Below are 15525 nucleotides of genomic sequence, written 5' to 3' on the forward strand. Positions count from 1 at the left end.
TACATTTATTTCAGCATTTATTTATTTATTTATGTATTTATTTACGCATTTATGCATTTATTCATGTTTTTATTTATGCATTTATGGATTTATTTATTTATTTATTTATTTATACTTATGTCAGGTTTGGTCCTCCATAACATCCACCCTGCCTCAGCGTCCTTGAGCAGTGCAGCGCTGCTGATGACCTTCTGCTCTGACATTCCTGAAGGGCAGCGACCCACAAGAAAATTCCCTGTATGATATCAGAAAAAATATTCCATACTGTCACCAAAGCAGCGTGGATGATGAGGAAGGGAAGAAAGAAGTGATAGCTGGGAGTTTTAATCAAGAAAACAGGAGGAGAGATGGTGGACATGAAGGAAATGGAGCAGCAAAAAGACTTGAAGAGTTAAAAACAAACAAAAATGCACCATGGAGATTATTTTTTATAACCTCCAGCAGATCAATACTGATGTAATATTATACTACATTACAGCAATATCAAAATATTAAGGGCTTAACATCGTGCTCATGTACGTGTTCGCCATTGAAAATATGTAAAATCCTGATTTTTAAGCATAACTCATGCACTCGGGCACACCGGCCCACAGCGACACACAGCACAGTTAACTATCCTCCAACCACAGTCTGACTCTGCCCTCTAATGGCACTCAGTCTGAACTTCATCCTGAGGAACTCATTTCTATTTTTCAGTCCTCCCTTTAGTGAAATGTTTGACTGACTAAGCTTCATCTGTGAAAAACTCATCCTTAACATGAGGGCTGCGCAATTAATCTAAACAATCATGAAACTGCAATATGGAATCCACTATTTTTTAAATGTGTGACAAAACAGCGTTATAATGAAGCACTGTGGCGGCGCAAAGATCGACTAATAATTGTTCACGTCGATTATCAGGCGATATTCAGCATTTTTCTGATTATCTGTATCCGTGTCTTATTGTTAATAAAACATTAAAAAGTGTGTTACTTTAGTTCTGATGCAGCATCTTCTCTCAGTCTGTAGTCACCACTCTGTGCTCCCGCCCACAACACTGAATAATCTGAATCTGCAAAGTAACTGGTGACTAAAGACGAAAAAAAGGCACCATCTGAAAACATATCATTTATTTAATGAAAAATACACATGTAAACAACACAATTCCCTTCATATTAGTAACGAAGCATCTTTTTTGGCTTTGAATGCACAGTGTAATAATGCACGGGAAACAACTTCTGTGCAATCAATGCACTGTTCAGTCTTTATTTACTTTTGATATATTTTAATTAGTTTCGGGTCACTTCATCTAACTGAAAAGGAGGTGAACTCTGTCTGTCTTTTGATTTTCTGGACTTCACACTTCTGTGTGTTTTGCTGAGTGTCGAGTGTGAAGTCGTTCCTCAAGAGAGCTGCCAGTGATGACGACAACTCCCTACAGAACCGTAGTTTCTAGACACCGCAGTTCAAGACCCACAGTTTTACACGTATGTTTTGGGAGCCCCTTAATGTGCTGTTGATCAAGTTTTTAAAAGGCATATTTCTAAAATGGCGGTTTTGGAACTGCTCCTCCAATGATGTCGGCTCTGCAGGTGAGTGATATTGGTGCTTGGAGGCCAAGCAAGGCTGGTCCAGAACAGACAGGGCCACTTCACTAGTTTTAATTTTAAGTTAGTTAAAATTCTGTGCAGTAACATTAAACTTTACATTAAACAAAGCATTCGTAATAAGAGGAATGACTTGTTGGAAATCTAAAAAAAAAAACACAGCAGGACAGTTTTTTTTACATTCATTCAACAGTCCAAATCGTTTCAGATCACATGTTTTGAACGCTTAAAAGCCATGAGAGCTCAAACACAAAAGTACAGTATCATGTTATTCTTGAAAATGTGAAAACACTGCAGCGGATTCCAGAGGAGCTTCACCAAGCCCAAGCTGTATTTTTCACCTTCATGTGACTATCTTATGGATTTTCCTGTTAAATTAGCGTTGTGTCCTCTTTGCAGCTGCAGAGTGGAAAAGTCCCACAGCAGGGCTGCAGCCAGGGCCTCCACAGAATCTTCTCCCATGTCAGCTGGTTTTGAACACTAGCAGCATCTGTGTTGGTGTCACCAGACGTCTGTATGTCCGTGAGGGTGTCTCTGTGTCTCTCCACAGCTTTGGCAGTCTGCTCAAGGATTTCAGCGTATCGCGGCTCAGTATCAGCGGTCAGTGGGCGGGACTCTGAGGGGTCGTGGAAAAGGTCATACAGCAGCGGTGGGTCGTGGTGCGTCACATGTTCTCCATGACACATGCAGACTTTAGTGTCGTAGCATCCGCCAGCTCCCGGGGGAGAAAAGTTGGGAGTGAAAAAGTGCGCCTTGAAGATGGAGTCACCTGGATGGAAACACAACAGGGAACACGTGAATATGAACATATATAATCAGACCTCATAAAAGGTCAAAAATAAGTTTCTCCTACATGCTAAAAATGCATGCCGGTGTCTACATTTGTGAACTTACTTCCAGGTGGGTGCCAGCGTACTGCGTTCAGGTAGATTCCACAGTAGTGGAACATGAATTCATGCTCTGATCGCTCTGTCCTCCCCTCCAACAGTGGCATCAGGTTATAACCATCTAATTGTCTAGGAGAGGCATACAATTTAGACAAAGAGAGTAAAGAGGGAGATGGTTTAACCAAAATACTACATGTAGAAAGATATTCTAGACCGTTCGTCTTATGATAAATTATCTCACATTGCAATTATTATATCTTAAGCGCCGTATTAAGAAAAATAATTGTCTTTGGAACAGAAGCTTGCTATGCCAGGATCAATATGAGCTAAATTAGCTAAATCAGCGTCCACACAGCAGCCTCCTCCAAAACAAAAGCTGTGGTTGTTTACAGATAATGAAGTACTATTGGATCCGTACTGTAATCATCTGGCACCAGAACACTTTAATTATCATTCTCAAGTTTAGAATAAGTAATTGTACAGTCTTTTCTCCCTTCATTTTGTAAGTAAACAATAGTTTGTTGTGCAGTTGTATCCAATAAATAACAGACGCTTTTCAGCCTCTCTAGGAACAAAGCTCAGGGGAGACAAGGTGTCCGTGTCAAACAGTCTTTACCTGTCTGCTTGTGTGTCCTCGGCAAGATATTTCAGTGTTGGGTACAGGTCCATGAGACTGGTGGGTTCGTCCACTACTCTTCCAGCTGCCAGTCTGCCGGGCCAGCGAAAAATCCCTGGCACCCTGATCCCGCCCTCCCAGCCACCCATAGCTTTCCCACCTATAGGGCGAGAAACACGGAGAAATCACACATTAACATAAATAACTTTGTTTTTGCAGTAAATATTATGTAAGCACTGTGTATAATGGTCACTTAAACAAACTATGGACTCATTTTCAGAATTATTGCACACATTCTCGAACTGTGATGGTGGTACAAAAGTTCCCTCTAGCGGTAACGCAGAAGAAACCCATAAATAAATGTATTCAATAAGACATAATACTATAAATAAAATAGTGCTGAATTAAGAAAATTACTGAAACTGAAATGCAATTCAAACTAAATTGTATCCTTCAATCCTGCCCTGTAATACTTTAGTTTTAGCACTTTGTGTGTCATCCATGATTAGCTACGAGCTAAATTCAAATTGGGATGGAAGTGTGAGTCTAAGTGTGAGAGCTCCAGCCACTTAAGCTGAAGAGTCCACAGCATGCGCTAATGGTAGCATCTAACGGCGCAAAACAGAAGGTCTACACACTGTATTTCAACACCAGTCATAATGGTGGCACTTGGAGAGCCAAATACTTTTTGAGGTGGTACTCAGTGAAGAAGTTTGAGACACACAGATCTAAACTGAAGCAGGGTGCTTGTTCATGATGACTCAGTCCATAAAATTACAACTTCCAATTCTGTTAATTACGCTTTACCTACTGTTTATCAGTGTTTTGAGACTTTAAAAAACAGTGTGAGATGACATCTACCTTTATAGATGCTGTTCCAGCCTCCTTTCTGGCCAATTAGTGGATCAGCATCCTCGAGGTGTCCACCGTGGTCTGAAGTAAAGTACATCAGAGTGTTGTTGGCGAGGCCGAGCGAGTCCACCGTCTCTGTTATTTTACCTGGAAAGCATTTAAACATGGCGTTAGAGTAAAGTAAGACTGACTTTGCTAATGGTTAAAGGACAGTTCTGGTTTATAGTGGGGTCTAAAGTCAGAGATCACTCATCAGGACACTTCTATTCCACATCTGTTTTGAATATAATCTTGTTTTTTATTACGAATGATAATATAAGCTTAACAGTTTAGGTAAGCAGTCGAATCTCTGAAAAATGTACATGAATTTCAGAATATCTTTATATTTTTGCTGTAATGATAGCAATCACCCGAGCTGGTATGGACTCCACAAGTTTTGGCAAAACCTGATTACTCATGTTATCCCAGCATGAGTTTGACACTGTTCTATCACTCTCCCTCCCTTTTGTTACTGTCATTAAACATTAACTTGGATTTATCAGTAAACAGGAGTTTTTTCATCATCCATTGTGTAATTTGGGTATTCTTTAGGCAAGCCCAATCATTCTGCATTGTTTTCCCTCCTCAAAGTCATTTAAAAAGTTCTACTCGTCCTCTGAGACAAACAGTACAAGACAGCCTTCTTTTCACAGGACTTTTGCTGAAGGAAGTCTCGCCTTGTTTATTAAGAAAATTCTGTATCTGTGATGAAGTTTCTTTTTTTTTAATCTGTAAGGGAACAAAGCTTGCTGTATTGATCTCCTGATGGTGGGGTCACTTTGGGTCTGCCTGATCACGCAGGTTTTGATCTGACTTCTGACCCTTCCATTTACTTCCTGAATCCTCAAATTTTCTGATTATTTCCAGGTTTACATGAACTTTTAGAGATGTTCAGTGTGGTCTCAGACTTTTGGACCCCAGTGTATATACAATACATTTACAATGCCACATGTACAGAGCATTTTAAGTAAACGTGGTGGCCACAGTGATGATGGGACATGTGTACCGTTGTGAAATGTTGCCAGCCATCAGACCAGCTCTCTTTAAACTACAGGCCATCATATAACATTTAACGGTGCATGCCAATATGGGCATACTGGCTTCACGGCCCTCACTCACCGATCATCCAGTCCACTTCTTCTAGGTTGTCGCCGTAGCGACCGTGGCGACTTTTGCCAGCAAAGGCAGGAGTTTTGAAGAGTGGCGTGTGAATATGGGCCAATGAGAATAAGAGGAGGAATGGATGATCGACATTTCTGAGGAGGAGAAGAGAGGAAAATAAATGGAAGAAGTAATGTGAGAGACAATGTCATCAACCATAGGTGTGATTTCAAATATTTCCGATTAATGTTGGTTTTATGCCAGATATGATAAAGGATAATGCAATGCTCAAAATCAGAAAAAAGTTTAAGTTGCACATTTAATTATAAACACAAAAGCAAATTATAAATGCCAAGCAAGGATCAGCCAGAATGTGATTAAAGTACTATTTCACACACAGTCTGTGTGGTATCAGACAAGTCTGGTCACTGATCAAACCACAGGTATGGTAAAATAAAGCTGCTCTGTTCGCATCAACTAAGATACCCAGAGGGCTTTTCTGGTGGTGAAACCTGAGCTGTTTAAAAACAACACAACACATCACTCTGCTCCGGCTAGCCTACCTCTTTATAAAATTTTGCGCTTCTCCCAGCAACCTCTGAGGCATCGTCTCCACTGTCATTGGCTGTTCGATCACGTCTTGGTTCCTCATGATGATGCAGTTCCAGGTCGGCAGGAGTTTAAAGGGCACATACCACACAGTGGTTGCCAGGAAAGCGAGAAAAAAAAGTGCTACCAGGAGCCACAGGCTGACTTCAAAGAGGCCAAACACACGGACACACACCTGAAAAGTGAACACACCCAGTTTGGACATTAAGTATGCACATTGACTGAGACCACTGCTGCACAGTACAAGGTGCAAGGTACACTTTTATTTATCATTTTATAACACAGGGCTTTATAACAAAATGCTAGTTGTAGTTATGCTATAAAGTAGACACAGTAAAATATAAAGTGCCTGTGCGCATAACATCTCTTTGATACTAAACCAGTATTTAACATTAACATCTCCACAAGTACAGGATTTATTGCAGGGCTGTTGCACTGGCACTGCATTGGAGATGTAATTTCATTGTACCATGACATTTCTTATAGCATCTGGGGGAGAATTCAGACCTGCTATTACCATCCGTCCTAAGTGATCCAATCACAAGTGGACAGCTTTAAGTCAGTTCTCACCAGACATTAAATGTGCTTCTATATGTGTATCAAATGACCTCTTGTGATCAGATATCCCTTCCCCAGTTTATATGCAATATGTACACCTACATCACTGGAACAAATAGATATCTAATAGATGACTCTCCTCCATGTTAAGTCACATTCGGAAATCGATACTTCACAGCTGGCAGGACGGCGGCTAGCGGAACAAGCATCTGTTAATGTGAGTTGTTCAAAAACCTTCTTTTTAGTAAACTCTGTGTACACAAACAATGTTGTCAATGCTCGTATTCATGTGTAGAGACCCTGGTGATACTACAAGCAAAGTTTCATGTTGTGTCGAGCCTTCTTAGTGTTTTAAAAATAGCGATTTTGATGCCATCGTAAAACTGCCTGTAAGAACTCCCACTGAAAATGAGTTTGACCCGAAAACAAAAATACGGTAAATCTTAAAAGTGCCTCTTTCGTCGTAATTATGCTTTTACACGAAGTTTTGATTCATACACATTCACAAAATAAGCAAGAAAGTTGCATTTTGGCGAGAGTTTCGCTTTAAGTGAGTCTGGGGATATCGCGGTGACTATGTCAATGGTTAGTCAAAACAGACAGCATGTTCACAAACATCTGTGTGAACCACGCGGACATCAGACAGCGTGTAATTCTGTTATTAGAGCTTGTTCTTCAGTGTGGCTCGGACCATCTCTGAATGTGGCCTGACTGATCGGATCTCAAATGCATCTCCAGCGCTTCTTTGGGGGGTCTACTTGTGATCGGATCTCTGGTTGGATGTATGTCCGGCTACGTTATGGATGGTTGGGGAAAGTGGAGAGTCATCTGCCTTGCCGCACTGGATGTGGAAGATGTCGAGGACGTGTACATGTTCACGTTCATGACAATTGGAACGATCGCTTTGGGATTTGGAATCTTTATGCAATATTGGAAAATGAGAAAGATCGCTACTGAGCAGACCAGTGCGAGGGCGGACAACGCCAATACTCGGAGTGCTGTGGTCGGGATACGCTCTGACATCTCAACAATCCGCGACTTCGTGATACAGATGCGAGTTGATGTAGCCACCAATCGGGAGGACATGGCGAAGCTAGCAGCCATAAAAGCTGCAGAGGAGACTGATGAATAACATGAAAATGCATTAAAGGGCTCTTACACCATCCCAACACCATCTCAACAAATAATAAATACACTGGACTTTTGCTCTCTCTCAATTGGATATTCTGACTTTGTGGCAAGCCTGGCTATAAGATGAGGCCATAAGATGAGACTGTTGTTCACTCATGATGGACTAATATGGACACATGTGCAGACACACATGTAATCTGTATGTACTGTCTAGAGCTTGAATTCAGCTCTATATGCTACTGCTGTAATATGTTTTGTCAAAGGTCATAACAAAAGAAAAAAAGAGAAGAAAAGAAAAAAGTAATTTGCAAAAGACAAGAAAAGATCAGAATGAAGATTTTATACTGTGGGTAATGGGGGCGGGACTTGATAAGCTTTGGCTTCTCCCGCTTTTCCCTTTCGGCCATGTGTGTTGTATTATTTGAACAATGATGAAATGTGATGCTTATGAATTGACATGTCCGAAACAAACAACATAAATAAATAAATAAAATAAATGTTGACATCAAATATGAACAAGGTCTGGGGATATAACAGTTGGATTTTAAGGCAGTTCCATGATTTTACCAGTAGATGGTACCACAAACCATTACGAAGATAATTATTTCCACCAGGTAGTACATCGTGTCCTTTGTGCAAGCATGCTGGATGTAATTATCTAAACTTGGATATGAAAATAGTTTTATAGATGTGTAACTTGCTGCTGCTCAGTTCTGTGTCCTTTTTCTCTTATTTAGAATAAGTGTTAGTTTTAAGCTCTTTATTTTATTTTTATTTTTTTTACTGTACTTCAGTATCAATATGACTTTGCTTTCCCCCGAAAACAGGTTTCTGGCTGCCGTGACTGTGTATTTCACAATTGCAGCTGCTCCCAATCTTTTTTTCAGCCCTGTGGCTCATGTCTTAGTGATTACACATTCATTATTTTGCCTTGGGGTGAACGGCACAGCAACTCTTTGTCTCACCAATTTCAGCTGGCAGCCCTAGTGTATCTCACAGTTTCGTTTTGATTTTGTGTATTGTTTCCCTTCAGCCATCTTTGTCTCATATTATATGCCCCTTTTTTCAGATGTACCTTTGTGTGATCATCTCTAAGGAAAGGGAAGTAAAAGCAAATGCTGACACAAATTCTCCCTCACCAGTGTGAGAAGTCCAACTCCAAGCATCATGGACAGACTTCGGAGTGTGTGCTGAAAGTCTGCCAGGACATCACTCCCCTCTCCGGGGGCACAGTCATTGAACAGGGTGAACGGCAGGCCGTAGAAGTAGCTGAAGCCATGCTGGTTTGGGTGGTGGCAGTGGTCTCCTCTGTGTTCACAGTTTACACCCAAGTGCCACTTACCTGCAGAGACAGTCAAAAATCAGCAGGAATATGATCACATATCTTTCCTTGTACAAGTCTTTCCCTGTACATTTCCTTACCCACTAGGCCGGTGGTGTATCCTTGCTGCTGCAGCCTCTTCGCAAAGGTGGTCTCACTGGGCGGCAGCCCCCCTGAACCTCCGAGGAACAGCAGCACCTGCACACGGCCGAAGCTGCCCATTCCTTGTCAGAAACACGTGCAAAAATACAATGAGACAAACATTATGGACCGCGTCATTGCTGCACAAATATGAACAGGATGCCCCTACTTGCACCAGATGAATAAGTATGATGGTATCTGTTACCTGAGCGGAGGGGATAACGCCCCGTCATGAAAGCGGCCCGACTCGGAGTGCAGAGAGGAGCTGCTGCAAGGTGCTGAGTCAACTTCACCCCTTCAGAGGCGAGTCTGTCTATGTTAGGAGTCCTACCGAGACAGAACAGGTGTGAATACGTGTAACAGAGACAGAGACAATGAAATAAATTAAACTTTGTCACAAAGTCACAGAATTAAAGACGGGACTTTTGACGAGGCATTTCAGAGGCAGTGTTTTGTGTGGGAGAGAGGAGCTTCTGTTGGTGTGGACTTTGACTTTTTAAAGTTTCAAAATCATACGTGCACTGAAAGAAAAGAGAAAAAAAAGGATAACGCATAATAGGTCTCCTTTGATAATGAAAAATGGAGAGAGAAATGAAGCAGACAATGGATCAGCAGCTGAGGAAGACACATACAGACACAGAACCGAAACTAATTTTTTAGGACTGACCTGATGGTGTCATTGCCGTAGCAACCTACATCACCGATGCCCAGGTCGTCTACCATCATCAGGACGATGTTGGGCCTCCTGGCAACCTCCTCCGCTGTGACATCACTTACTGCTACCAGGAGCAGGGAGAGACGAAGATGTGCCAACAGGGAGGACCTTTGGGTGAAAGATTAAACAGGGCAATTTAATTTGACTAATAAGTTGGGCTGCATTATACATATTGTTTCAGTGTCGACACCTGAGTGGGCGTATGTGCAATAGCATCGTTGTGGGTTGTGCAATTTCAAGTAAGGCAAATTAACTTAAACAGGTCCTGCTAAAACTTCTTTATGCTGCACAATACAGAGGGAAAACTCTCATGGTTCTCATTTCACATGATGACTATCCAAAAGAGAAGCCCGTCTAATATTACACAATTTAGTCCGATTGGGTTCATGGAGTTTGTTTCTTGTGAGGTGCATTCAGGCTCTGCGTGCTCAGCTAAACAACATTCATAGATCATTCTTCATCACTTCATCTTTGGTTGTCTGATAAAATGCAAATCCACCACAATCATTCTTGAATGAATATATGAATATTTCTAAACATTACAATACAAGTTATCTGGTGTAAATTCCATTACATCCGTTGTATCATTCCAATATCATTCAGCAATACTCTCAAGTAAAATAAAGATTTGTTGACTCATCAGAATATAATCAGCAACAATTCTGAGAGCCAATTAAACCTTTATGCTGGAACATAACTAAGTACATTTACTTCACTACTTCCATTTTATGCAAAGTTTTACTTCAACTCAACTACATTGTAGTGGAGAATCTTGTACTTTTACTCCACTACATTTGTGTGACAGCTTTAGTTACTCAGTACCTTTAAGGTTACAACTTTCTGTCCAGGAAGAGCCACGTATCTACACATGTGAACTTTCAATTTTTATGCTGAGCTCAAGTGTTCCTTCAGTGGTTGATACATTTCTCCTCCTTCTCTAGTTAAGTAAATAATTAAAAAAAAAACCCTCTTGGATTAGCCATAAAAATGCATCGTCACAGAGCAGGAACATGTCAACAACATCAACTTTTTTACAGATGTGTGGCTCTCAAAGGGCACTGACACTTAGAACACATAATAATATTGCACAATATCATGCAAACAGTATGTAAAGTAGTTAAATTGGCTCAACTAGCGGTCAAACACAACATACTTCACTTGTTGCTAAATTTTCTATAGGCGACATTTTTCATCAATCCCATCAAAGCTGACACTCAGCAGTGAATGTATTTCTTATATTATTTCTAGTATTTGATCTGGTCTGACAGCCATTTGGCACTATGTCAAAAAGGACTGATCTCCTGCACACTCGTCCTGTGTGCTGTTTTAGGAAACAATGGCATGTTGCATAAACGCTCCTGAGTTTGGAACCACACGTGAACAGTCTGTACTGTCTTCAAAGTTGGACCTTCGACGTTATACAAACGCGTCGATCGGGCTAGTTTTTCACTTCCTGGTTCATTTTTGTTGATTCAGATGATTTTCTTGCGACACTTAAGTCGAAAAACATCGCGTGTGTTGTTGTTTTAGAAAGGCAAAGGGACTCACCTCATACCTGCACAATGCACTGACTCATAAACCTACAGAATGTCTCACATATACTCCATCTGCCACGAGATCAGCCTCTCTCGCGCTACAGTAATGGCTGGAGTACCAGCGCACGACCAAATCCCCCCCCCTAATGCGTGGAGTAAATGCGCACGGGAAAATGTTCTGCTTTGTACAGTGGTTCCTAAAGTGGGAATCCTCTTATGACTGAAGAGATTTGTAATTGACGTTTCCTTTTTGAAGGTCTGCACATGGATGTTAGCCAAGCTGCACCAGACTGTGGAAGTCTGGAGCAGCTCTTTCAGCAGCAGACTCTTACACCCAGTGTGTTCATCATTCATCCCCACAGCCATCAGACTGTTTAATTGAAGCACTACCTGAACCATCACTTTCCTCTCACTTTGTTTTTTTTTTATGTAAATATCCTATTTTTTCTATTTATTTTATATTTGATTTGATGTGTATTTGTCTGACTCTATTTCCTGTACTTGTTGCACCTCGAGCTGTTGTAACAAGTGAATTTCCTCCTTGTGGGATACGTAAAGTCTATCTAATCTAATCTAATCTAATCTAATCTACCAAGTGACATAGCCTAGTTGAAATGTCTTTGAGTTGTCCGCAATAATTACGTCATCATTCATTCTAAACGCTGCATCGTAGGCAACTGGACGTGTTTCAGTTTCTAGAAGACCCGAGTTTCAGAGTCGTCTGGGCCACTTGTCAAGACTCTTCTGTCCACTTTCATCTGAAGGAGAGAAATCATTCCTTTGAGGACAACAATGCAAACATCTTGGGTGAAAGTATTCATCTATGTCAAACTGGAATGACTGTCTTTGAACAGAGGAGGTGGCCTATGACATTACTCATCACTCACTTACAATGCAGCACAGAGTTCAACAGCAATTCACCCCTGGGCTCATCTAGCACTTACAACCCACACAAAGGCCAGTTGGGTCAACGACCCACAAAGTGGCCCTGACGACTCTGATTTCAGATCACACATGTCCTTAACGACTCTGAAGGGACACTCCCACACAGAGATTGGCCTGCAACTCCTCTCCAGTTAGTCAGAACTGAGGAAGCCTCTTGGATGAGAGGTGAAATGTCCAGTTGCCTAAGATACAGCACTCAGAGTCCCCATAACCTGGATGACTGAGAACCTTCATCAACATGTTTACTTCCCTAAATTTCTCTGATGGGTGTAGTCATTTGAGAACCTGACTTTACAAAACGTATGTCAATTCAAATTCAACTTTCTTTGTCCCCAAAGGACAATTTGCAACAAAAAAAAACAAATACAAAATCACATTAGCAAGAGTAACAAATGATGGCAATAATGACCAAACAATACTCACTATCCTGTCACGCCCATAAAGCATTACCAGCATAGCATTACAATTAAAATACTCAGGATAGACAAGCTACCTCCTCTTCCCTGCACTGAGGAGGGTGATGGTTGTGAGAATGAGTGAGTGTTTGCATCAGTTTGTCTTGACTGAGAGGAATCTGAAGAAGGTGCTGATTGACCCTCCTGAAGCAGCAGGCTGGGTGCAGTCAGACAGGATGGAATTTGCCCTTTTCACCAACAAACAGGCTGCTCTGCTGAATACCTGCAATTTTGCTGCATGTACTCAATATTATTTCACCCTGGGTCAGTATAGCAATGCAACACTGGGTTATTTTGGTTAAAAAACCACCCGACAGAAGGGCTGTTCTGATGCGTCCAGTCAGCCCAATATTGCGTCGGCGCTATATTGATCCAACACTGAGTCAATCTTTAACCCCAGTGTGTTTTTATTGTATGCAGGAATTGCAAAACAAACGAAGGACTGAAATCCCAAAACAAACAGAGCAACAAATAAATGGTTAATATTTGAGAGGAGCTGCCCTCCCAGTGAGTTTTATATTGTGGCGCTAAACCAAAGTCACATAAGTTTCCAAATGGATGAAGGTATCACACACACACACACACACACACACACGGGACAACTCTTCAAGACACAGATTTATTGTGACATGAGGCCGAAACGTTAGCACGCAACGTTTGCATCATCCATTTGGATACTGAGCAGTTGATCAATCAACATATTATTAAATGCGATAAATTACTTTTTTTTTATCATACTATTATAATTCTAAAATATTTAAATCAGTTAATTAATAATCAATTAATACTTCATTGATATTTGTCTCAATTTTCTTTGGTAAATGTTTGAACAAATTAATGCAAATGTATGTCAAAACAAAACAAAACAAAAAGTTGAATTAGTTCGACAAATAAGCATAATAATGGTTACAGAGCATGTTCCATTAACACGCATTGACATGCCCGAAAAGGAGTAGGAAGAAGTATACACTATTACACCTATTACAATTCATTTACTAATACTTATTGCAAATGCAAAAGGGAAGATTCATAAACAAATAAACATATACAGGTGAAAAAAATAATAAATTAAATGTTAAAGTAAATATGTCTCATTTTATAAATTACTTAAACATTCGCTTTGTAAGAAAGTTGATTTCAGAATCTCATTCCAGAGTTATTAAATGCTGACACTTTGGGAATGCGACCGACCCGACCTACAAACTCAAAGTGTCAGTGGTTTGACACGTTAGGAATGAAACTCAAAAGTCAACTCTCTTACAAAGTCGACCTACAATGCCTTCCTTTCATTTCCTGTTATAGTTGGAGAATTTATTGAATTTGTGAATGGTGAACACAATAATTCATTAAGCCAGTAACTTATTTCTTTAATTATTTATTGATATGGGCAGTTTCAGTTCTCCATAAAAGAGTCATCAGGGACCTGTTCAGATGAAAGTTAGAAAAGTTGTTGTTGATCGTCCCCACAAACCATCCAGTGATGAAAAATGAGATATTCATTGATATTTCAAACCAGGTGATTACACCTGACAAACAGACTCTGACTGGGAGGAGAATGGCGTCTGAACTCTATGCAAATGTCCCTGTCTTTAATACAATGAGCTGGTGGAATGAGTTCTGTCACCTGATAAAAAAAAAAAGTCAACCACATGATTACTGCCCACATGACTCATCACCATCACGGATGGGAGTCACAATTAGTGAGTCATTCCCAATCTTCAGGATGTATCGGTTCTCACAGTGGCTCCCACTGTCATCTACAAACAGAATGTGAAGGAGTGGCGACAGGTGACAACCCCCTGAGGTGAACCTGCGCGTGATGAGAGCTCCCCTGACGTTCACTCTTTCACCTGAACACGTGATGATCTGTTGGAGAGGCGCTCAGGGATCCAACCAAGAGTCAATACCAAAGTATCTAGAGAGTGTATACTGTTGAAGAGTGATGAAACATCAGCAAACAACAACTTAGCGTGAGTTCTAGCTGTTTGAATTAAAAGTTAATAGAGGTGGCTGTAGCCTCCTGTACACCTCCAGTCCTGTATGCAAATGAAAAAACATCAAGTAGATGTTACCACCGGGCCATCAGACCTCGACACTGATCAACCTAAATATTCCCCATCCCATGCTGTCTTTTGTGCCAGAACTGATACAAACCCAATGTGCAAGATTTATGTAAAAACTTCTGTATTTGCTCTTGTACACCAATCCTCATTTTCACATATTTATATTATCTATCTATCTATCTATCTATCTATCTATCTATCTATCTATCTATCTATCTATCTATCTATCTATCTATCTATCTATCTATCTGCAACACATCTATGTTGACCATGTGTTAACCTACATATCATTAAAAAGCTGAACTGAAATGATCTTTCGGGTTTTGCCCTGTTTTAACTATTCCTCAAAGGAAACCATCATGGCAATGTCAGAGTTACTGGCCTGCCGTTATCCGGGACCTTTGGGTGCTGTTGCTCTCAGCAACGGGAATCACAACAGACTGTTTACATCATTTTGAAACGCTCCACCAGCTGAGTCATGACATAGAGATATAATTAAAAACGGGGATGCAGTCGCTCTGCGCAGCAGGTGAGCAGGCAGCTCCCAATTTAATGGAGGTCAGGGCTTGTCTTGTGGCATTTAAGTTTTAACCGAAGCGAGTACATCAAACATAGAAACAGAGCATGACTTGGAAATATGATATCATTAAACATAGGGAACTGCTTATTACTGTTAAAAAAACACTGATTCCCAGCCTTAGTGGCTTGTGATCCTTTATTACCAGGCAATCAGGCTCCAGAAAAATTGTAGGACCTCCTGTTATTATTAACTATTTTTCATACTCGCAGCCCAGCGGACATTTGTGCAGGAGCGCCGTCAATTAAGGGCACGTGTGATCCCAGCACAACAGAGGAACTGAGAGGCAAGTTTGACCTGTTTTTTAGTAATAAACACAGGAGGGAAAACAATTTAGACCACACTTAGAAAATGGATGACTAGAATTGTTGTCCTTCCTTGTCTCTCGGGGCTT

The 15525-nt window shown here is 40.7% G+C and overlaps 1 protein-coding gene across 1 annotated transcript; it reads right to left on the reverse strand.

Annotated features, from left to right (window-relative positions):
* Positions 1–1220: 1220 nt before the first annotated feature.
* Positions 1221–11212, reverse strand: arsh (arylsulfatase H). Its single transcript, XM_030428025.1, has 11 exons — positions 11105–11212; positions 9509–9664; positions 9047–9168; positions 8802–8924; positions 8519–8721; positions 5645–5865; positions 5100–5236; positions 3951–4088; positions 3090–3249; positions 2481–2602; positions 1221–2355 (listed from the first exon to the last, which is right to left on the reverse strand). The coding sequence occupies exons 1-11, from the start codon at positions 11107–11109 to the stop codon at positions 1958–1960; spliced, it is 1785 nt and encodes a 594-aa protein (XP_030283885.1). The 5' UTR covers positions 11110–11212; the 3' UTR covers positions 1221–1957.
* Positions 11213–15525: the final 4313 nt, after the last annotated feature.

Source organism: Sparus aurata, chromosome 9 (assembly GCF_900880675.1).
Source record: "Sparus aurata chromosome 9, fSpaAur1.1, whole genome shotgun sequence".
NCBI classification, from domain to species: domain Eukaryota; kingdom Metazoa; phylum Chordata; class Actinopteri; order Spariformes; family Sparidae; genus Sparus; species Sparus aurata.

Excerpts from the sequence above, each read along its gene's own strand:
- arsh (XM_030428025.1), bottom strand. Across the intron at positions 5,237-5,644 it reads GCGCAAAATTTTATAAAGAG|AAATGTCGATCATCCATTCC; the intron begins GTAGGCTAGCCG and ends TCTCCTCCTCAG. Across the intron at positions 2,603-3,089 it reads GAGGACACACAAGCAGACAG|ACAATTAGATGGTTATAACC; the intron begins GTAAAGACTGTT and ends TGCCTCTCCTAG.